The sequence below is a fragment of the Oryctolagus cuniculus genome, chromosome 11 (genome assembly GCF_964237555.1).
Source record: "Oryctolagus cuniculus chromosome 11, mOryCun1.1, whole genome shotgun sequence".
NCBI lineage: Eukaryota > Metazoa > Chordata > Mammalia > Lagomorpha > Leporidae > Oryctolagus > Oryctolagus cuniculus.
This window is the reverse complement of record NC_091442.1, coordinates 106,717,196-106,739,880: the sequence shown is the minus strand read 5'-3', so window position 1 is coordinate 106,739,880 and position 22,685 is coordinate 106,717,196. Positions and strand designations below refer to the sequence as shown.

At 46.8% G+C, this 22,685-nt stretch overlaps 1 protein-coding gene across 1 annotated transcript in view; it reads left to right on the top strand.

Annotated features, from left to right (window-relative positions):
- LOC100355689 (putative tetratricopeptide repeat protein 41) overlaps positions 1-22,685 on the top strand; it is a 91,849-nt gene that overhangs the window by 28,186 nt on the left and 40,978 nt on the right. Inside the window, 6 exon segments of the mRNA XM_017342068.3 lie at positions 2,594-2,754; positions 7,543-7,960; positions 9,785-10,024; positions 15,591-15,789; positions 17,034-17,104; positions 17,107-17,211. Of these exon segments, the coding sequence (XP_017197557.2) occupies positions 2,594-2,754; positions 7,543-7,960; positions 9,785-10,024; positions 15,591-15,789; positions 17,034-17,104; positions 17,107-17,211 (1,194 nt within the window).

Sequence of the window (22,685 nt, the reverse complement as noted above, 5' to 3'; positions counted from 1 at the left end):
TTGTCTCTTAACCTCTGTGCCTGCTTTGTGAATCCACATCTCTGTGGGCTCCCCCCAAGTGGGAGTGAACCATATAGGCCGAGAAAGGGCAACTACGTATAGCTTGAAACAAACTGTGAGAAGTATCGTGACAGCTCCTAAGGACCTGTGGGTTCAGGGCCTCAGTGTGTAGGCCTCCGTTTCCTCATCTACAGAGTGAGGGATTTGGTCTAGACTAGATGATTTCCAGGAACCCCTCCAGCTCTAGAATTCTGTGTTTCAAGTCTTGAAGTCTCAACAGTGTCCATGGTTTTAAATATTTAAAAAAAAAACTCAGAAGCTGCAGCCGGCACCGTGACTCAATAGGCTAATCCGCCTTACGGCGCCGGCACACCGGGTTCTAGTCCCGGTTGGGGCGCTGGATTCTGTCCTGGTTGCCCCTCTTCCAGGCCAGCTCTCTGCTGTGGCCAGGGAGTGCAGTGGAGGATGGCCCAAGTGCTTGGGCCCTGCACCCGCATGGGAGACCAGGAGAAGCACCTGGTTCCTGCCTTCGGATAAGTGCGGTGCACCGGCTGCAGCATGCTGGCTGCGGCGGCCATTGGAGGGTGAACCAACGGCAAAAGGAAGACCTTTTTCTCTGTCTCTCTCTCTCTCACTGTCCACTCTGCCTGTCAAAACAAAAACAAAAACAAAAAAACAAAAAACAAAACAGAAGCAGCAGTATCAAGATTAATTTTTTTGTCTTCTTTCCCTCCCCTTCCCTTCCCCTCCCCTTCCCTTCCCTTCCCTTCCCGATTTCTTGATGATACACCCTTCTCATCTGTAATGGTGTATTTCTCAAGGCTCATCTCAGATGTCTTCTGTGAGGAACTTTCTTCCTTGTGATGTCTGCATCGCTCCAAGGGGTTTCCACTCACATGCTGCCTTGAAAGGTGGTATTTGTGAACAGAGCTCATTCCCGCCTCCCTAAAGTCCTTGACTTATATTTCAGACCATTTTGTCTCCTCTCAACATCTAGCACAGAACTTTCACATAGTAGGCAATCAATAAATATTTGTTCAAAACAATTGCCTTCATCTTTTATTTTTATTTTATTATTTTATTTTTATTTTTTTGACAGGCAGAGTGGACAGTGAGAGAGAGAGAGACAGAGAGAAAGGTCTTCCTTTTGCCATTGGTTCACCCTCCAATGGCCGCCGCGGCCAGCGCATTGCGCTGATCTGATGGCAGGAGCCAGGTGCTTCTCCTGGTCTCCCATGGGGTGCAGGGCCCAAGCACCTGGGCCATCCTCCACTGCACTCTCTGGCCACAGCAGAGAGCTGGCCTGGAAGAGGGGCAACCAGGACAGAATCCGGCGCCCCGACTGGGACTAGAACCTGGTGTGCCGGCGCCGCAAGGCGGAGGATTAGCCTAGTGAGCCACGGCGCTGGCCAAAACAATTGCCTTCAATAATTCTAACAGACTCTTAATGCATCTCAGATACTTAATTAAAGCTGGGACTTGATTTTTCTGGACCCTGATATGCCTATATTTCTATGGAAAACATTGCTTTAGAAAAACAAAAGCAAGACAGAAATTGTTTGTTGTAAAACATCTTCAGGATATTAAGTAGTTGGTCACAGTTTTCTGCTACTAAGTCACTTGATTATAGTCTGAAAGTTGGTCCTTTCAAACTCCTTGGCTGTTTCCTGGTTTATAGCTTAGTTTTCCCTAGTAATGCCTGGGATTCTGTGTGTATGGAGGGGGAATGGGGGTAGACTTAGGATTGGTTTTGCTAGACTTTTTTTAAGTTTTTTTTTTTTTTTTTTTTTTTTTTTTTTTTTTTTGAAAGCAAAAGTTACAGGGGAAGGGGAAGGAGAGAGAGAGAAAAAGAGAAAGAGAATATTTTCCATCCACTGGTTCACTCCCCAAATGGCTGCAACAGCAAGGGCTGGGCCAGGGAGAGCCAGGAGCCAGGAGCTTCCTCCGGGTCTCCCACGTGGGTGCAGGAGCCCATGTATTTGGGTCATCTTTTGCTGCTTTCCCAGGCACATTTGCAGGGAGCTGGATCAGAAGTGGAGCAGCCAGGATTCTAACCGGCGCTCATGCAGGATGCCAGCACTGCAGGCCATGGCTTAACCTGCTGTACCATAGCACTGGCTCTGGTTTTGCTAGGCTTTATGTGGGCTAGGACCAAATATACCAGGCAGTGAGTAGCAGATGCTGCATATATGCCTTGCTGGAAGAACCAAGGGTGGTGGCCATGATCCCTAAACACGCCATGACCCCTGAGCCTGATGTTTCATTTCTTTCCAACGGGGTCTGTTTTTGCTTTTTGGAGATTGAGAGTAATGCTTTGGATCATTCACAGATATTTTTCATACAAAATCCTAAGAATGCATTGGCAACATCTGGTGGTAAATATCATTACCATTTTGGGTAATGATACCCTTTTGGGATTGAAGCTTTTGAGGATGCTAATCACATGTGCACATATATGTGTCATACATGTGTCAATGGTATAGCTGAGGCTAGCAGTCATTTTTCCCAACCTCCTTTGCTCCCCAGCCTATTAACATGTTTTAGCAATGATGAAAACAATTTCACCTAACTTGAGCAAATTTCTATGCTGTAGGTACTCAGCTCGAAATGGATATTGTTAATGAAGAATCGAATATCTTGGTCTTTTCACTTCTTGTAGAAATATTCATTGCTTCCATCAGTTTAAAGCCATGTATACTTGTACTAGATGGAATCGAAGAATTGATTGGTATTTATGGGATTTCAGGTCAGAAGGTAACATGTTTTTAAAAGAACCCTTATTTAATTGCTATTTTATAGAAAGGAGACCCCATTATTGAAGATATGCATAACTCATTGTCATTGCAGCAATGTTTCTGAGTGTAACCAATGTTACTTTTAGTTACTGCTTTCTATCCTATTGCACAAGTACTTATTACAGTGTTTGCAATGGACTGGGTACCGTTGTAGGAATTTTAAAAAATATTAACACATTTTAATATGCACAATATATGAGGAAGAGACTGATCATATTTCATATTTACAGAGGGGACTGAGGACAAAGGTGCTTGTCTAAGGTCCTAAGATAATTAAGTAGTGGACTCAGAATTCACACATGAGCAGTCTGGTCCCAAAAACTGTGGTCTTCACCCTTGCAACAGATATGCCCCCTATTTTATGCTTTGATCAGTCATTTATTGGACTTCTATGTTCTTTATGTTTTATAGTTTGTTCTGTCTCATCACTGATTTTACATAAACATTTTTTAAGATTTTTAAAAAATATTTATTTATTTGAAAGTCAGAGTTCTACAGAAGGAGAAAGAGGGAGAGGGGGAGGCGGAGGGAACGGGGGAGTGAGAGGGAGGTCTTCCATCCGTTGGTTCACTCTCCAATTGGCCTCAACAGCCGGAGCTGGGTTGATGCAAAGCCATAGCAGAGAGCTAGATCAGAAGTAGAGCATCTGGGACTTGGACCGGTGCACATATGGGATGCTGGCACTGCAGGCAGCGGCTTTACCTGCTATGCCACAGCGCTGGCCCCAAAGATTTTATTTACTTCTTTGAGAGATAGAGTTACAGAAAGAGGGAGACAGAAAAGTCTTCCATCCACTGGTTCACTCCCCAGGTGGCCACAACAGCTGGAGCTGGGCTGATCTGAAGCCAGGAGCTAGGAGCCAGGAGCTTCTTTCAGGTCTCCCACATGGGTGTAGGGGCCCAAGCACTTGGGCCAGCTTCCACTGCTTTCCCAGGACATATACAGGGAGCTGAATTGAAAGAGGACCAGCTGGGACATGAACTGGCACCTGTATGGGATGCCTGTGCCACAGGTGGAGGAGACTTAGCCTATGATGCCACAACACTGGCCCCCTGACTTTGCATATTCTAAATCTCTTTTTTCCTGTTTGAAATAATACTAGATGCATTAAACCTCTACTGCTTCTTAGTACCAGTCAATCTTTTGGAAGTAGTTTCTTTAAAATTCTGTAAGTAATAAATGGGTCTTATAGAAAATAAGGTTAAAGAAGGAAAATAGAACTCATCTCTGTTAAATCATTTTGTGGGTGTCATATACTCCTATGGCTACTTATATATGCTATGCATATTTGTGTCTGGGCCCCCTACATGTGTTGTAGGAACCCAGGCCCTTTTCCAGGCATATTATCAGCAAGCTGGATTGAAAGTGGAGCAGCTGGGACTTGAACCACAGCTCATGTGGGATGCTGGTTTTGTAGGCTGTGCCACAGTGCCTGTCCCACCATATCGTTTTGTAATCTTTTTTTTCCTTTTAACTTGAGAGACAGAGAAAGGGAAGCAGACAGAGTGACCTATCAGCTGGTTCATGCCCCAAATGCCTGCAATGACTGGAACCAAAAACAAATGCCAGGATCTGGGAACAAAATCCAGATCTCTCCACATGGATAGCAGAAACTTTACCTGAGCCATCACCACTGCCTTCTAGGGTCTGCATTGTCAGGAAACTGGGATCAGGAGCTGGAGCCTGGAACCAAACCCAGGCATGCCAAATATGGAATGTGGGCATGTTAACCCCTAGGCTAAATGCCAACTCCCTGCTTTTTAATTTAACGCATGATATCCATTGTACATTCAGTAAGTAATTATTGACTGCTTACTATGGGCAAAGCACCATAAGCAAAGACATCCATGGTCCCCGCAAAGAAACAGAACCTTCATTTTATTGAGGAATGACAGACTTTCATGAAAGCAAGAACTTGGATAAGTATAAAATTACATTTGCTACCACTGCTGCTATGGATTGGCCTGTAGCACCAAGAGAGACACTAATGAAAGAATTTGGCCTTCCAGGCAGCTTCGTGGAAGAAGGTACTGGGCACAACTCTGCAGGAGGGAGAACTGAGTAGGGATGAAATGCAGTGGTCAGGGGCCTGCTCTGGAGCCAGACCCCACGCTTGAATCCTAGCCCACCCACTTACTAGCAGAATGAGCTAGATAGGATATTCAGCCCCTTGACGCTTCAGTTGCCTCTTCTGCCTTTCCAGATGCTTGTTGTAGGGATTGAGTGAGCTACTGTATTAAAATTACCCTCAAAATTTAATTTACAGAGAGATGACTGAGTGACGACATAGGCGATGGCACTGGAAGAAGAATGTATCACTTATTTTTCCTGAGAGAAGGGGACACGAAGGGCCCCAGAGGAAATATCAGAGTGGTCATAAGGCAAAAGGGGAAACTTAGGCCAGAGTCAATAGAGCTTGGGTTTCCGTGGGAAAGGCTAGAGGGGCAGATTAAACACTTCAGGACTGGGCCAGCACCGCGGCTCATTAGGCTAATCCTCCACCTGCAGCACCGATACCCCAGGTTCTAGTCCCGGTTGGGGCGCTGGTTCTGTCCCGTTTGCTCCTCTTCCAGTCCAGCTCTCTGCTGTGGCCTGGGAAGGCAGTGGAGGATGGCCCAAGTGCTTGGGCCCTGCACCCACATGGGAGACCAGGAGGAAGCACCTGGCTCCTGGCTTCGGATCAGCACAGCTCCGGCCGTAGCGGCCACTTGGGGGTGAACCAATGAAAAAAGGAAGACCTTTCTTTCTGTCTCTCTCTCTCTCACTAACTCTGCCTGTGAAAAAAAACAAAAACAAAAACACTTCAGGACTGTTCAGTTTAAACTGGTGGCTTTAGGGCCCAGGGGCTGCCACGAGTTGTTTGATACCTGGCTCTTGGTTGATCTAGGGCAGAAAAAAATACTGAGTTGGTATGTGAAAGTTACAAAAGAAGCTGGATTGGGAGTTGGCTATTTGTTATAGTACTTGGGATGCCCATGGGATGCCCACATCTTTTCAGAGTGGAGCATGGGTTCAAGACCTGACTCCGGTCACCATTCCAGCTTTCTGCTGATGTGCACCCTAGGAATCGGCAGGTGATGGCTCAAGTACTTGGGTCCCTGCAACTCACGTTGGATACTTAGACTGTGTTCCGGGCTCCTGGTTTTGGCCTGGCCCAGCCCCAGCTGTTGCTGACAATTAGGGAGTGAACCAGAGTATGGGAGCTTTTTTCCTGCCTCATTGTCTCTGTTCCTCTGCCTTTCAAATATAAATAAATAAATTTTAAAATATATTTTAAAAGCTGGATTGGGACATATTGCAGGCAAGCTGTCCACCAATCCCAAGAATTGGCTAGCTTTCAGAATGGTAGTTTCTCTATTGGTTTGAAAGACCCCAAGAGAGAGAGCCGGCGCCGTGGCTCAATAGGCTAATCCTCCACCTTGCGGCGTCGGCACACCGGGTTCTAGTCCCGGTCGGGGCGCCGGATTCTGTCCCGGTTGCCCCTCTTCCAGGCCAGCTCTCTGCTATGGCCAGGGAGTGCAGTGGAGGATGGCCCAGGTGCTTGGGCCCTGCACCCCATGGGAGACCAGGAAAAAGCACCTGGATCCTGGCTCCTGCCATCGGAGCAGCGCGGTGCGCCGGCTGCAGCGGCGGCCATTGGAGGGTGAACCAACGGCAAAGGAAGACCTTTCTCTCTCTGTCTCTCTCTCTCACTGTCCACTCTGCCTATCAAAAAAAAAAAAAAAAAAAAGAAAGACCCCAAGAGATGACAAAATATTCTAAGATACAGACAATAAAAAACATGGGTAATACAGTCAATTCCTGAAGATATGTTCAACGTAATGCCTGACTCAGCAGAAGCAGAAAAAATGTAATAGTTGCTGTTACTAGACAAAGAGGAAGAGAGGTGGGAGATGACTTAAAAAACTTGAGAAAAGGTCTTTTTTTTTAAAAAAAAAGATTTATTTATTTATTTGAAAGGCAGAGATACAGAGAGAGGGAGAGACACAGGTCTTCCATCCACTGGTTCACTCCCCAGATGTACACAATGGTTGGAGCTGGGCCGATCCAAAGCTAGGAGCCAGGAGCTTCTTCTGGGTCTCCCATGTGGGTACAGGAACCGAAGTACTTGGGCCATTGTCCACTGCTTCTCCAGGCCATTAGTAGGCAACTGGATTGGAAATGGAGCAGCTGGGAGTTGAATCAGTGCCCATACGGGATGCCGGTGCCACAGGTGGAGGCTTAGCCTACTATACCACAGCACTGACCCCGAGAAAACATTTTACTAGATGTTTATTTTGTTCCAAAGTAAAGCCATTGAACTCAGGAACCAGACCGTGGGTTTGAATTCCAGCTTTGCTGCTTGTTAGCGGAATGAATTAGATGAGACATTTAATTATGGCTGTATAAAGAGACAATTCTTCAGCATAAGATAATGTCTTCTTTTTCAACCAAATGGTTCTATCTGTTCTCTCTTACGTTTTCTCTGATTATTATTATAGGTCATTCTATAAAAGTCTGTGACTTTATGAACCTCTTTTTAAAAAGACTCCACATTTGCATGATCAGATTCTTAACAGATAGGTGGGTCAGTCAAATATGGTTTCATTAAAAAGAGTTTTACCATGTGGTTTACCATGAATAAGTAATCCCAACCCATACCCTAGACTTCTTCCCAGTATTCCACCTACTTTAAATTTGAAAGCCATTGGCAAAGGAATCGTGAAGGTCTTTAAAGTGTCCAAGGTTCTCTGGTTATCTCCATCAGGCAAGAGATTTCTCCTGGCTGCCGCACTCGCTTTCTCCTCATTGCAAATTTATCATGAGCACTGTCTCCTCCAGCCTGCCCTACAAGTCACTGTATGCCCGCCCAGATGTGAGGACTGTGGAACTCATTAGCATGGACAATAACGAAATGAAGCTCAAGGTCTTTAGACAGCATCTCTCCATTCTCAACCAAGACCCCTTCCAACAGAGCAGATATGCCTTGAAGAATAATGCAAACAGCAATCCTTTAAAACTCCTGATCCTTGCCAATGAATTGAAAGAATGTAGAATCTACCGAAATGAGTTCCAGTGTATGAGTGAGTACTTGGAGGCGGCCTCTATTCAGGAACTCTGGGGATTGATCCTGAAACGCTGGACTGAAGACTATAGTTGGACTTGTAAGGAGGCTTCACGACAAGGTAGGCCTTGGGCGGTGTGGAAGCTGGGTGAGGAAACCGTATGGCTTCGCTGCAGCAGAGGAGGGTCTAGAGACAGAGTTGTCAGAGAAATAGAGGGTGCCCAGGTAAATTTGAATTTCAGATAATTAGCAAGTAATCTTATAGAATTATGACACCTGGGATATACTTATGCTAAAATTATTTTAATTGCTGACAAATTAAAAATAATATTCAGTGTAAGTATATCCCATATACTACACGAGGCACATTCATATCAAACCCTAATTAGTTGCTTATCTGAAATTCAAATTTCACTGGATGTCCTGTATTTTTCTTTGCTAAATCTGACTACCCTCTCTAGAGATCTCTGTGTGGACTGTAAGAACTGTACTCGTCTGGCACAAGTTTCAGTCACATTTTTCAGGGGCCTAAGAAATGGATCTTCATCATCTGTATACTTCAATTTAACCTCACTTTTGAGCCCACGGTCCTGCAATGACAAAAACCTAATCCAGTCAATCCAAGTTAATGCCACCAGCGGATTTTGTTTTCAGTGAAGCCGGGGTTGTTTCAGTCAAGTGAGCGTTTCTCGCCTTCCCATGTCTCTGTTGGGTTGAGCTTGGGTCCGATGACCTTGGTGCTGGGTGTCTTTGGTTGTTACTTACCAGCGTGGTCTTTTGCTGAGGGGACCAAGGGCTCAGACGGTCTCTAGACTTGGGTCTTCCCCCAGGACACAGGCGTGCCCGGCATTCTCGGGTTGAGCGATCTTTGCTGCCCCCTGCTGACGCAGTCCCTCCTAGCGGAGAAAGCCCCGTTGCTCCCCTGGCCTCTCTGCTGCAGTGCGCCCTCTGCTCTGACGCTCCCGTGCCTGCCTCAGCTCAGCAGGAATACAGGTTCCCTTGAGAGCGTCCTCTAGCTGAGTCTGTTGTTTGTGGTAAACAATTTGTTCCACAAATTGGTCTGGGATTTGTTTCATGATATTCAGTAATTGGGCTTTTGAGAGTCTAACTTTGTCCTCTCGTGGTCCCCGTGAGAGTGGCCCATGGCTGTGCTACCCCCCATCTGCAGCACGGGGTAGGAAAGCCCAGGTCTCCTCCCCCAAGGACTGCCCTATCCCTCAGCAGTACCCGGAGACCCCGAGTGACTCGGGCCCAGGGAGCTCAGCCCAGGGGAAGCTTCTGCTGAGGCTGACCAGCTCTGCCTTGCCCACGGACTGCAGGTGCTTTAGAGCTGCACCCCAGCCCAGCACAGGAAATGACTTCGCACTGGCAGACTGTGCGGGCGTTGCTCTCAGTGCGCTGAAGGGTCCCTTTAGAGTTGGGGCGTCCTAAAGCCGGCGGGAAATCTGGCTTTGGAGGGAACATCTAAGTCAGGGGAGTAATAGCGCTGCTTCAGGGGTATCTGTGAGAGCGTGGCAGGAGGGCAATCCAGTAGAACAGCTGCCCCTACCCACACATACAAATCTGGGGTTTGGAAACCCGAAGTCAGGGCTGCTCAGCCGAAACGCTCAGTGCAGTAACCGGCAATTTGCATTTGTAACGCTAGCTCTACCTGTGGCAGTTGTGTCACTGTAGATGGTATAGTTGTAACGGTATTGGCTCTGGGTTCAAATTCCCTTTCGGCATGGACTTCTGTGTGGCCTCCATTTTCCTTGTTTGTAAGACGGGGCAGTTTTAGTATTTGCCTCCAGGCCGACGGAAAGGAGTAAGTGGATTAATCACCTCAAACGTTAGCATGCTGCCCGACATGCTCGCCTCGGCAGCACATATACTAAAATCGGAGAGGCTGCCGCCGGCACACACTCACTCTCACTGTCCCCCCCCCCCCCCCACGTTGTCTGCCTAGGGCTGGACGGCTGGGTGACTGACACCCTGTGCTTGTTGTGCGTCTCACACTGTGGGTTGACGGAAGATGAGCTGCTCCAGATTCTGGACATGCTGGGCTATAGCAATCGTTACAAAGTGACCACGCTGCACTGGGCTGCCTTCCGCAGCGCCACCAAGCAGTGGGTCCAGGAGAAGCCGAACGGCCTCCTCTACTTCTGGCACCAGTCCCTGCGAGACGCTGTGGAGCACATGCTTCTCGGTAAGGCCTGGGTCTGGGAACCGGTCCTAAGGGGTATGGCTAAGGGGGCAGAGCAGCTGCACACAGGGAGAGCCTGTAGCTGGGATTTCTGAAGTACGATTGAGTCCGTGCAGCAACATATCTCTAAGAGTGTAAGTTAGGAATTGGATTTACTTATGAATGACTGAGACGTGCCTTCAGTGGCTGACGCTCCAGGGCCTATTCTCCTACACAGGCAGTTCTGGGATGCTTTATTTACTCCACAAAATCACTTGCGACCCAACTCCTTCTATGTCCCCCATTCACCTTCTCAAGGTCACCTCATGCTCATGGTTGCCAGAGCTCCAGCCATCAAATACCAGGCAATAGGAAAGGAGACGAGAGGAAGAAGAGCTTGCTGCTTCTTTTAAAGGAGCTGTCCTTGCAATTTCTCATCATCATTTCCACTTCTGTCTCTTTGACCCAGAGCTTCATTATGTGATCACAGCTAAACACAAGGGGACCTGAAGAATAGCGGTTTCAACTGAGTGTACTGCCGTCCTAAACCAGTGTGGGCTTCTGTCACCAACAAAGGAGAGGGACAAGTATATTGGCTAGGAATTATCAGTGTCTGCCCTGATTCTGAAATCAGATTCTTAACCCTTCTAGAAGCAGAAAACTCTATGACAGTCACACAGAGAACTGCAGCTCTCAGGCTTCGGAAACTCTTGAGTCCTCTGGCAAGATTCCAAGCTCCCTGTACATTTCCTTTTATATTTACTGTGATCTTTTAAGCTTTCATTTAAAAAATGTAAATCCTTTTTGCTATTTCCCATCTGTATTGTAGTCGTTCCTACCATCTCTAAGTTGTGTAAAGTAGAGGAGAGAGCAGGCCTAGGAATGAAGTTGCTCTTAGATTTAATGTCATCTCTTCTCACTTGCCGTAGGATGGTTCGCAATGTGCTCCATTTCTGCTTCTCCCCCAGAACAATACACTCTTGTAGGTGTGGGGGCTAGAAGGGAACAATGTGGCTGTTAAAATTCTGGGAATGCATTGTCCCCCTTCACTGCATGGTAAGCCCAAAATAAAACCCTGCTGACACTATGCCCTATAGTTAGAGAGAAAGGCATGCTGCAGGATCAGGCTGTGAGCACCAGTCCTTGCCAGAGGCATCAGGAGATTAATTCACCCCCAGAAGCAACCACGCCCACAATATCAACAGCCAGGCCACACTCCTTGAGACCACTGTGACATTTCTGGTCAAGGGCTATCTTTTGACTCTTTTTTGTCAAATAGCATGTCAATCATTTTGAGGCAAGTTAGTCTTTTTAAACCACATGCATCTGCTTCTTGCCTTTGAAATTAATACTCTGAATAGCATAGCATTTGATTTGTAACCTATTTTGTGCCTAATGATCTACTCTAGAGACATTCTTTGATTCCTGGACTGTGATGGAGCAGCCTTCCTTCCCTTTTGTCACCAAAACTCAAGATTGTTTGTTCTTATATACTCTGTGTGTGTGTGTGTGTGTGTGTGTGTGTACACGTGCACCTTAGTGAGGGTGGAAAAGGATTAGGGCAATTGTAAAGGGGAGCTGAAAAGCTGAGAGAGTTGCCCTAGTACCAGTAGGCCATTGTTGTATCTGTTGATACAGGTCATGATAACCAGTTTTTTTGTTTTTTAGTCCTGTTACTGTGCTAGGCACTTCCTAACTTCCTATACATTATTTCACTTATTTCATGTGCAACCAGGACGTCATCAGACAAGGCCAGGTCATAACAGTGCTATTTTCCACCTGTTCCTCCTACCCACCCAGGAAGCCCTGATCTGCTCCTGATATTCCTGGGGGTCCCCCATGAGTGCTCCATGTCTCACCCATCTGCTTGTTGGCAGTGGTCATCAAAGAGTCTCGTCTGGTTTCTGTTTACAAGGTGGATGCCTCGCCACTATCCCTGCTGCTGGTGGCCACTGTGCACAAACCAGACATAATGCCAAGGGCCTTGCCCTCTTGTCCCAAAACAGTCAGCCCTTGAAGTGCCAGGTTGATGTGGACTCCATCAGATGTGGGCAAAGGTGTGTCCCCAAGCCCCACCTTTCTCAGGTTCCCAGGGAGCCTTTCCTGGGAAAAGCCTCTGCCATTTCTTTTTGTAACCTTCACCCCATAAAACTGTCCCAAATCCAGTCAGGGAAACCTATTTGTTTCTGCATCTGTTGAATGGAAGGAGCCAACATAGCATAATGCTTACAAGTGGGATCCTGATGCCAGATGGGGTTGAACTCCTGCCTTTCCACCTGCTAGTTGATGACCTTGGCTACATTTTACCACTCTGTGTCCCAGATCCCACATTTATGAACCGATATCACACAGGGTTGTTACTTACGAGGATTCAATGAGTTAACACACACAAAGCACTTAGAACCGCCTGGCCCATAGTCATACTCCAGGAATGCTATCCACCATTAATTTCCTTTTCAATTTCTTCATCTATCTTCCCTGTGGCCCCCTACCCACTATCTTCCCCAAATGGTCCTTGCAGATCACCTGGCTGTCTAGAATTCCGTGGGCCCGAAGTTGTTTTGTTTTATCAGACACTGTTGAGCACATCTGAATTCTCTGGGACCCACTTAGTTATGTTCAATACGTGTTTGCTGAATGAATGCACTGCTATTAGTTTTGGGGGCCTGCTATTTCTAGCAGCCTCTATCTCTGCCGATTTGAGAGTCCATACTGGAAATAGTGTCTGCTTGGAGAACCAAACCCAGAGGATTGAGCACCAAAGAGGAGCCATTTCTATAGGGCTCTGTGGTCATAGGTCAGCAGCAGCCTTTTTCCATTGGCTTCTCACATCACTGTCACATCTACATGCTATTTGTCAGAGAGTCTACCCTCCCTCCTACTGGAAATCACTTTGATGTCTACTAGAAGGGATTTCATGTTAAGAGCAATGGCTTTGGAATCTGAAAGATCCCGTGTGACCTAGCTTAAATCTCGGACTCAGGTTTCTCACCTGCAAAATAGGGACAATAACAGTACTTACCTTGAGGGTATTAAAAATGCTAATTCATGTAAGGCACAGCTTCTAGTACTTACGACAAGCATTTGTAGTGGCTGGTTGAGCTCATCACCAATGTTCCCAGCCTCTACCCCACTATGAGGAACACTTCCTGGCTCCTTTGTCATCACAGGCCTTGTGACTGAGTTACCATTGGCAACATTCAAGATGGTGGCTGCTCCATCAGTCCTGGGGTGAGTGAGGAGACATGGATTGGAATTTTTGGTCTCTGATCCTGTGATGGACATTATAAACCTTTGCTCTTTTGAGTCACTGAGATTTGGGAGTTGTCTATCAGTATAGGATACTCTGGCCTACCATGAGGATGACAACAGCACTCCTTAGAGGTCAGGCATTAAGTCAATGAGAACCGTGCTGTACTTTGTATGCAAAGACGATGCAGAGGTCAACCTCTCCTCACATCCCCCTTGTAGCTGGAGGAGCACTGGAATGAAGTCAAATGCTCCCTGAGCTCCTGGTCCTGTGCTGACGGGGGCAGCTCACCTGACCTGTCTGATTTAAGTAGCCTTGCTTGTCGGAAGGGGAGTCGTACTCAGATCCTCCTCATGCTGTAAGAAGAGGAGATTAAACACAGTGTTGCCTCTGAAAATGTTTAGTACACTTTAAGCATTGTGCTTAATGCACCGGAACTTGGATCCAGGATTATTTTTGCCCCAGTTCTTTGTTTCTCTTGTCACCCACCCTACCTCCCAACTTAGTGCCCACAGACATGCCTTTGCCTCTCTTGGTAAAGGAGGGGAATTTTATTTTATTTTTTTTCTGTGGGCCTCTTTTTTTTTTTTTTTGACAGGCAGAGTGGACAGTGAGAGAGAGAGAGACAGAGAGGAAGGTCCTCCTTTGCCGTTGGTTCACCCTCCAATGGCCGCCGCGGCCGGCATACTGTGCTGATCCGAAGCCAGGAGCCAGGTGCTTCTCCTGGTCTCCCATGTGGGTGCAGGGCCCAACCCAAGAACTTGGGCCATCCTCTACTGCACTCCCGGGCCACAGCAGAGAGCTGGCCTGGAAGAGGGGCAACCGGGACAGAATCCGGTGCCCTGACTGGGACTAGAACCTGGGGTGCCGGCGCTGCAGGCGGAGGATTAGCCTATTGAGCAGCGACGCCAGCCTCTGTGGGCCTCTTAAGCCCTGCCTTTGCCACCTTGGGCATACCTGCACACTTTAGACCAGATAGCATGGTGTCTCTCCATATGAGTGGGTGAGCTGGAAGTCATTTCAATGGAAATGCACAATGGCCATATAAATAATGGGCTCCTCTTTCCCTATAGTTCTTTTTTTTTTTTGACAGGCCGAGTGGACAGTGAGAGAGACAGAGAGAAAGGTCTTCCTTCTGTTGGTTTACCCCTCAATGGCCGCTGCAGTCAGCTTGCTGCGGTCGGTGCACCGCGCTGATCCAAAGCCAGGAGCCAGGTGCTTCTCCTGGTCTCCCATGCAGGTGTAGGGCCCAAGGACTTGAGTCATCCTCCACTGCACTCCCAGGCCAGAGCAGAGAGCTGGACTGGAAGAGGAGCAACCAGGACAGAATCCGGCGCCCCGACTGGGACTAGAACCTGGTGTGCTGGCGCCGCAGGCAGAGGATTAGTCTATTGAGCTGCAGTGCCGACCTTCCCTATAGTTCTTATGAAGAGCTGGGCTTGGTGTGTCATCCAGCTGAAGTTGCCAAACAGAAAATTAAAAAAAATACTTCTAGTTTAGTTTCCAAGGACAGAGTCTCCAGGAACTATTTGTTTGAAAGGCAGAGAGAGATAGGCAGAGAGAGAGATCTGCCATCCCTGGTTTACTCCCAAAAGTCACAACAGCTGGGTTGGGCCAGGATGAAACCTGGAGCCAGGAGCTCTATTAGGGCCTCCCATGTAGATGGCAGGGAGCCAAGCATTTGAGCTCTCACCCTCTTTCTCTCAGGCTGTGCATTGTTAGGAAGCTGGATTAGAAGTGGAGACAGGACTCGAACCCAGGCACTCTGATATGGGCTGAAGACATCCAAGTAGTATTGCAGAACACTCAGCATGCACCATGACTGAGTGAAGCAAAACCATCTGTTCTTGAGAGGCTGATTTCTGGGTAGTGTTATTCATTGGAGTCATTTCTCTTTGGAAATCAAGATAAAGAAACCATGGCTCCAACAGTGAATTTGCCACTTATTTTGTTCAGTGGCGCCCTGGCCTGTGTGAAGTCCAGGCAATGGATTAACTTCTCCAAAGTGCATAGCCTCAGATGTTTGGAAGTACATATCCGAGCTGTAACCATGGTGTAGGCTTAAAGTAGAAAAGTAAGTTACACGTATTTCCTTGAGGAGGTGGAGGACTCGATGAAAAAACCAGTGTGATCACAAGCTTCTCAAGTTCTAGGTCAGTGATCAGATGATAAATGATTATTTGGCAAATTCAGAATAATGGATCAGAAGATACACTTCTCCCCCCTGCTGTCTTGACTTTTACTCCTCTTATTATGGCCACAGAGTTGTCGTATTTTTCCCATAGTGCTTTCATGTACTAGAAAGTCAGCCGCATTACACTACAATTGGTTTTTAAATAGGTGTAATCACTCCTGTCAGAGAAAGCGGTCCATATTCGTTTCGGAAACCCACAAATCACAGGAAAACCTATTTCCACCACATCCTGGTCAGATACTTCCAGCGGCAGTCCGCCTTCTGGAGAGTGTACCAAGAACTGCCGTGGCATATGAAGATGAGTGGGTGCTGGTCGGGCTTGTGCAGCTTCCTCTCCAGCCCTAGGTAAGTCTCCCCGTATAAAAAAATCTACTTGAAAGGAGAGACACAGAGACAGACAGACACTTTCCACTCACTGGCTTCTTCTCCAAATGCCCACAGTATCCAGGATTTGACCAGGCCAAGGCTGGGAGCCTGGAACTCAAGCCAGGGCTTCCACATGGGTGGCAGGGACCTACTTTACAGTCCTCCGAGGGTGCCCACTAGCAGGAAGGTGGAATCAAAACCCAGGCACTCTGATGAGAGATGTGAGTATCCCAAGTAGTTCATCAACCACTGCACCGAAAGCTACTCCTCACCATTTTTATATAATTGCATGTGTACATATTTAGCTTCTTCCTTTGACCAGTGCTGTTGAGATACAAGGGGTGCCTTTGAGCAAGACACATTAATGCCTTCAACTGCCAGTCCATTTTTTCAGCTGTGACCATCATCTGGCACCAGCTTCTGGGGTTGATGGGTCCCCAGGGCTCCTCTATTTGACACATTTCCTCTACAAAGTATTCTTTTCCCTTTTTGGTTCCATGTGGATGCCTCTCAAAGTTAAGAAGAATTCTGGGGAGAGGACAAGGTAAGGGCTGAAAAAAGGGCGAAGGATTGACTATGTTCCTCTGCTAGAATCTCCTGTCCACTCTCTCCTCCCCTCCCTCCCCTCCCCTCTCCTCCCCTCCCTCCCCTCCCCTCCCCTACCCTCCCCTCCCCTACCCTCCCCTCCCTTCTCTTCCCTTCTCTTCTTCCCTGTATGGTTTTTTTCGCCCCTTCTTCCTTCCCCCATGTCCCGTGCCTCCCATTTCTCTTCATTCTTTTTGTTTTATGCATTAGCTCAGCAAATGTCTTGTCATTAACCTACCCTCTCTCCCACACTGTGCTAGGTCTTGAGGGTGCAGAAATGAGTAAGATACAATCCAAGCCCTTAGATGCTTTCATCTGGTGAGACAAGATCTAGAACCAAAGAATTACTGTACATGTGGTAAATGTTTCACTAGAGCAATGGTGTAATGAACCATCTAAGCAGAGAAGAGTTCTGCTGGTAGACCCAGGGAGCCTGCCTGGAGGAAGGGGCACCCTGGACAGGTGTGAATTGTCTTTGACTGCTGAAGAGTGAAAGTCTCATATTTATCTGGTGGCCTAAAAAGTCCTGATAGTTAAGAAGTCTCTGAAGAGGCTGATGAAATGTGGTAAGTAGAGGAACAGCTTCTCTCAAAGCACGAGGTCCTACTGTGATTTATAATGCCTCCTCGTGTCACCAGTATTGCAGACTTTCTGTCAAAAATCCAAAGCCTGAGCTTCTGGACAAGGCTGCAGCTCGTTCACTACTGGAAGAGTTGTCAGAGGCCGGATATGATATTTCTGGGGCCTATTTGCTCTCAGCGGCCAGGATCAAAGCAGATGAGTGCCACAAGGCGAGGAAGAGATACACGTTCTCAGGTACGGCGAGTCCCGTCATCTCGGTAGCCCACGTTGCCGGCTTATGGAGTGGCCAAAATAGCTATTCCCTTGTTTCTTCACATAATTCTGATCAATCCAACAGACTTCCCGAATTTCTCCTCATCACAATTTAAGGCAATAATTCCTTAACAAAAAAGAATTGGAAAAAGTGTTTGTTTTGAAATGGCGTCTGTGTATTTTCTTGCTGTGGCTGTTTTCTAGGGGTTTGTCTTTAGTTTTCTTTGCACTCTATTTCTTGGGGCTTTAACCACGTACCTAATAGCTTCCTTCTTTATCTGTATGTCCATCCTTGGCCCTTGGCCCAGGGTTCATGCCCATGGTGTAAGAGCTACTAGTAGCATCATTGCTTAATCAACAGCATTCCTGAGAGGCCAGTTGACATGTCAGATTAAATAAGTACAAAACCTAAGTTGTTATTATTATTTTTAACAGGTTTATTTTGTTTATTTGATAGAGTTATAGAGAGAGGTAGAGACAGAGAGAGAGAGGTCTTCCGTCCACTGGTTCACTTCCCAAATGGCAGTGGCTGGAGCTGAGCCGATACAAAGCCAGGAGCCAGGAGCCAGGAGCTCCCTTTGGGTCTCCATGGCACCCGCATGGGACTCGCTTGAAGTGGTGCCCCTATTGGATGCCAGCGCTGCAGGCTGGGGCTTTAACCTACTATGCCACAGTGCCAAACCCAAAACCTAAATTATTTCTGCATCTCCTTCACCACCCTCCTCCACATTTGTTCTGTGCTCCCTCTGACTAGTGATTGTAGCAGCAACTCCATCATTCAGGACTGGAAACAGTACTGTCAAGGGTGGCATAATCCACAGTGGGACAGATGTCCCTTGACGTTCTTGGCTTGTGTTTGGAGAGCACTCTGGTTAATATTCCTTGCCTTTGTCCTCCGTAAGTAGGCCCTATTGCCCCTCCTCCTCCCCACCTCTTTTATTCTGTATGTCATAGCTTAATAACTACAGTCATAACCTTCATTCATTCTTTCAACAAACACGAGCTGAGCACCTTCCCTGGGCCGTGGACTTAAGGACTTAACTGACACAGTGGTGAACAAGGCAAGTGGAATCCTTCTCCTCATGAGGTTTACACATCTCATGATCCTAATAATAGATTTGGAGCATTTGTTATATGCCAGGCTCTACGTTAAATGCGTTGTATGTCTCATTGTGTTGAATTCTCATATAACTGCTTTAATACTAGTCATACATTGATTGAAATCAATTAAAGAAACCGAGCCTCGAGAGAGGTGAGATAAGTTGCCCGGGGTCTCCCACATAGTTAGGAATGGATTTAGGCTTTATCTGCCCCTGTTGGTCCTTGAGCATCTACTGTTTACCTTCATTCTGATGACCACGCATGAGTTCTGTAATTCTGGAATTTGTTTGCCTCACTAATCCTTTACGCAGAAGGCCCACTGGGATGTGGTGTGTGCAGAAGAGAGCTGGGGTCCATCTGAAAGTGTGCCCGTTGTCAGGAAGTAGAGCAGAGGAGGTGAGAGAACAAGAAGCTGAAAGTAAACTGGAGGGAGAGGAGATCTCCAAGGGGCTGTGTGATAGCCCTTCCGGGCAAGGCTGCAGCTGCTGAGCAGGGCTTGGTCATTGTGGGGCTGGAGCGGTGGTGCTGGCAGTTGGCACTGGATGGCAATCACCCCACCTTTCACGTGTTGGGCTGTTCTGCATATGAAGGACCCTAGTTCAGAATGTGCGCCTGTGAATTCCGCGGGAGACACCTTCTGTGCTGTTCCAGTGGCTCTGGAAGCATGACGTTGTCTATGGAGATGCCGGAGAGGCTGCCCTCTGTCCCCATGTTACTGTCAGCCCTCGGGAACCTCCAGGAGGGCCCTCGTGTTCAACTGCGACCAAGTTCTATAGACTTCACTCCCACCAAGCTTCTTGCTTCCGCTCTCCAGTTCTGCTAGCGTAAACATCAGGGCACCCTGCTCATTGTAGCTCTCCGGGTTCCTGCCTGCCTCGCAGCCCAGGTAGCAGAGTCGGCATCAGCTGTTTAGCCGTCTCCCTGAAGTCCCTCTGGCACTGTGTGGGTCACTTTTCTTCCTTCTGGGGTTACTGGAAGGAGTCAGAGGGCCAAGCACTGGATGCCCTAGATTAGAGTAAATGTAATCATTGCAGGATCCCAGTTAATAGACACAGGAGGTGTTCCAGGGGCCTGGCTGTCTCTTGGGTCTTCCTGAACATTTGTTTCTGCCATGATTGTGTAGTTGCACATGGCCTGGGTCAATCTTCCCTCCTGCGGCACTACTGAAGGGAAGATCATTAACTGGACCATTCTCCAAAACACATTTTTTAGAGGGGATAATTTTTCTGCAGAGAATTTTTAGAGAAATCCTGTTTTATAGTCTGTAATCCTGGGAGTTACCTGCGAGTTCATCCTTGCTCTCCTCACTAATAAAGAGACCTGGACAAGTGCTGTGAGTCCAGATTATTTCAGCGGTATTTACTGAGTGCTCGCATTGTGCCAAGGGATGCAGCAATGGATGAGAGAAACATGGTTCCTCCCTTAATGGAGCTTATGGTAAAGAGCTATAAAAGCATTGAGCCTGAGAGGGGTGATACAAAGTTGTGGCATGGAGATTAGAGCAGGGAGGTGTAACCTTGTCTTGAAGCTGAGAAAGGGAGGAGGAGAAAGAAACCCTAGTAGAGAGCAGCATGATTGAAAACTCAGAGTTGAGAGGGAGAGTCAAAAATCTGGAGAACGAAGCAAGAGCAGGGTGGGTACTTCTGAGGCTACAGAGTAAGGCAGGAGCCCATGTAGGCAGAGTTACGCTGAAGACTGAATCCTTATCCTAAGGGCCGTGGGATGCCATCAGGGATTTGAATAAGATGGTGACAGGTTTAGTTTTAAAAGATCATCGCGGGGGACTGGAGTTTGGAGCAGTGGTTAGGGTCACTGTTTGGGTGACTATGCATTCCATAGTGGAGTGCCCGACTGTTGTCCTGCTCACTCTGCTTCTGATCCAGTTTCCTACTGATGTGCGTGCAGGAAGGAGGCGGGTGATGGCCCAAGTAGTTGGGTCCCTGCCACCCTGTTGGAGACCTGGATTGAGTTTGTAGTGATTTACTCTAGCAGGAAACTAGGAAACTAATGCAGAGAGAATGTCCCTTATCTGAAACGCTTGGGACTAAAAGTGTTTCAGATTTTTTTTTTAAATTTATTTGGCAGGTAGAGTTATTGAGAGAGAGAGAGAGAGAGAGAGAGAGAGAGAGAGAGAGAAATGTCTTCCATTTGCTGGTTCACTCCCCAAATGGCTGCAGTGGCCGGTGCTGCGCCAATCCGAAGCCAGGAGCCAGGTGCTTCTTCCTGGTCTCCCATGTGGGTACAGGGGCCCAAGCACTTGGGCCATCCTCCACTGCCCTCCTGGGCCACAGCAGAGAGCTGGACTGGAAGAGGAGCATCTGGGGCTAGACCCCAGTGCCCATATGGGATGCTGGCGCCGCAGGCGGAGGATTAACCAAGTGAGCCATGGCGCCGGACCAATGTTTCAGGTTTTAGAATTTTTATATCTTGCAATATTCTAATAGATTTTACTAGTTGAGCATCCCCATAGTGAAACTATGAAATCTGAAAGTTTGGATTTAAGATATCCAGGTTAGGGATGGTCAGCCTTTATAGCTATTCTTTTGTTGTTGTTTTTGTTGTTCCTTTCTGTATGGATGTTAAAATCGGTTTGTCAAAATCTACATGATAGATGGCTGGGATTTTGATTGGAATTGCATTGAATCTATAGATCAGGTTGGGAAGATATTGTAGCTTAATGATATTTAGTGTTCCAGTCTATCAGCAGGGAATATCTCTTCATTTATTTAGATCTTCTTTGATACCTTTCATCAGAATTTTGTGGTTTTCTGCATGTAGGTCCTTTATATACTTCGTTGGATTTATACCAATGCATTTAGTTTTTAATGCTGTTATAATTGGCATTATGCTTTAAAGTTCTAATTACAACTGTCTGTTGCTTGGCGCATTGGAAACTAATTGAGTTTTGTCTACCAATCTTGTATCCTTCAACTCTACTATAATTGCTTGTTGGTTCCAGGAATTTTTTTTCAAGATTCTTTAGAATTCTCTACATAGACGTCATATCATTTGTGAACAAAGACAGTTTTATTCCTTCCTTCTCAGTATGTATGCATTTTCTCCTGTGTCTTATTTCATTAGCTTGGCCCACAGCGTGATGTTGAATAAGAACGATAAGAGGAGCTATTATAACCCCAGTTTTTCTCTAGTGTTACTCTAGTGAGCCCAAGCCACCGTTATTAACTCTCCCTGGCCTATTTTAATAGCTTCCTTCCTTGTCTTCCTACTTTAGTTTTTATTTCTCTACAGCCACAGCCCATTGTCTACCGTACACAGTAGCTGGAATGAATTTTTTAAAGATTTAAACCAGACCGTGTCATTGTTTTAGATCAGGACCTTTCCAATGGCCTGCAGTTGCACTTATAATAAAAGATCAACTCCTTGGCTTAGCCTGCATTATCTAATAGAATCTGGCTTCTGCCCTCCTGGGCAGCACCATCTTATAAGATTCCTCCTCTTCCTCTAGGTGGCAGCCACACTGGCCGGTTTTCTCTCTGCAAGTGTATTTATTCAACCCTTGGGCCTTGGCACTGGAAGTTCACTCTAACAGGAATGCTCTTTCCATTCATATTTGTACAGGTTGAGCATCTGTACTTTCAAAATCTGAAACCAAGATTATTGTAGACCGGCGCTGTGGCTCACTAGGCTAATCCTCTGGCTTGCAGCGCCGGCACACCGGGTTCTAGTCCCGGTCGGGGCACCGGATTCTGTCCCGGTTGCCCCTCTTCCAGGCCAGCTCTCTGCTGTGGCCAGGGAATGCAGTGGAGGATGGCCCAGGTACTTGGGCCCTGCACCCCATGGGAGACCAGGATAAGCACCTGGCTCCTGCCATCGGATCAGCGTGGTGCACCGGCCGCAGTGCACCGGCCACGGCAGCCATTGGAGGGTGAACCAACAGCAAAAAAGGAAGACCTTTCTCTCTCTGTCTCTCTCTCTCACTGTCCACTCTGCCTGTCAAAAAAATTAAAAAAAAAAATAATAAAATAAAAAAATAAAAATAAAAATAAAATAAAAAAAGACTATTGTAAAAAAAGAAACATATGAGCACCAATGATCTCAAAGGTTTTAGATTTTCAGATTAGGGGTGCTCAACTGGGAAAGTCTGTGTGAACAAATAAATTAATTAATTAAATTTGGAAAAACTCTTGAAATCAGAAACATTTGTAGTCCCAAGCATTTTGGATAAGGGATCCTCAACCCGTAGTACTGGTTCTTTCTGGATGGCAGTTGAAGTGTCACTTTCTCAGAGTAGCATCCATAGCATAATGTAAAACTAATTATTCTCTGTATGTTAATGTACTGTAATTCTCTGCATAGCTTTTATTACTATCTGTCATGGTCTTGACTTCCTTTTT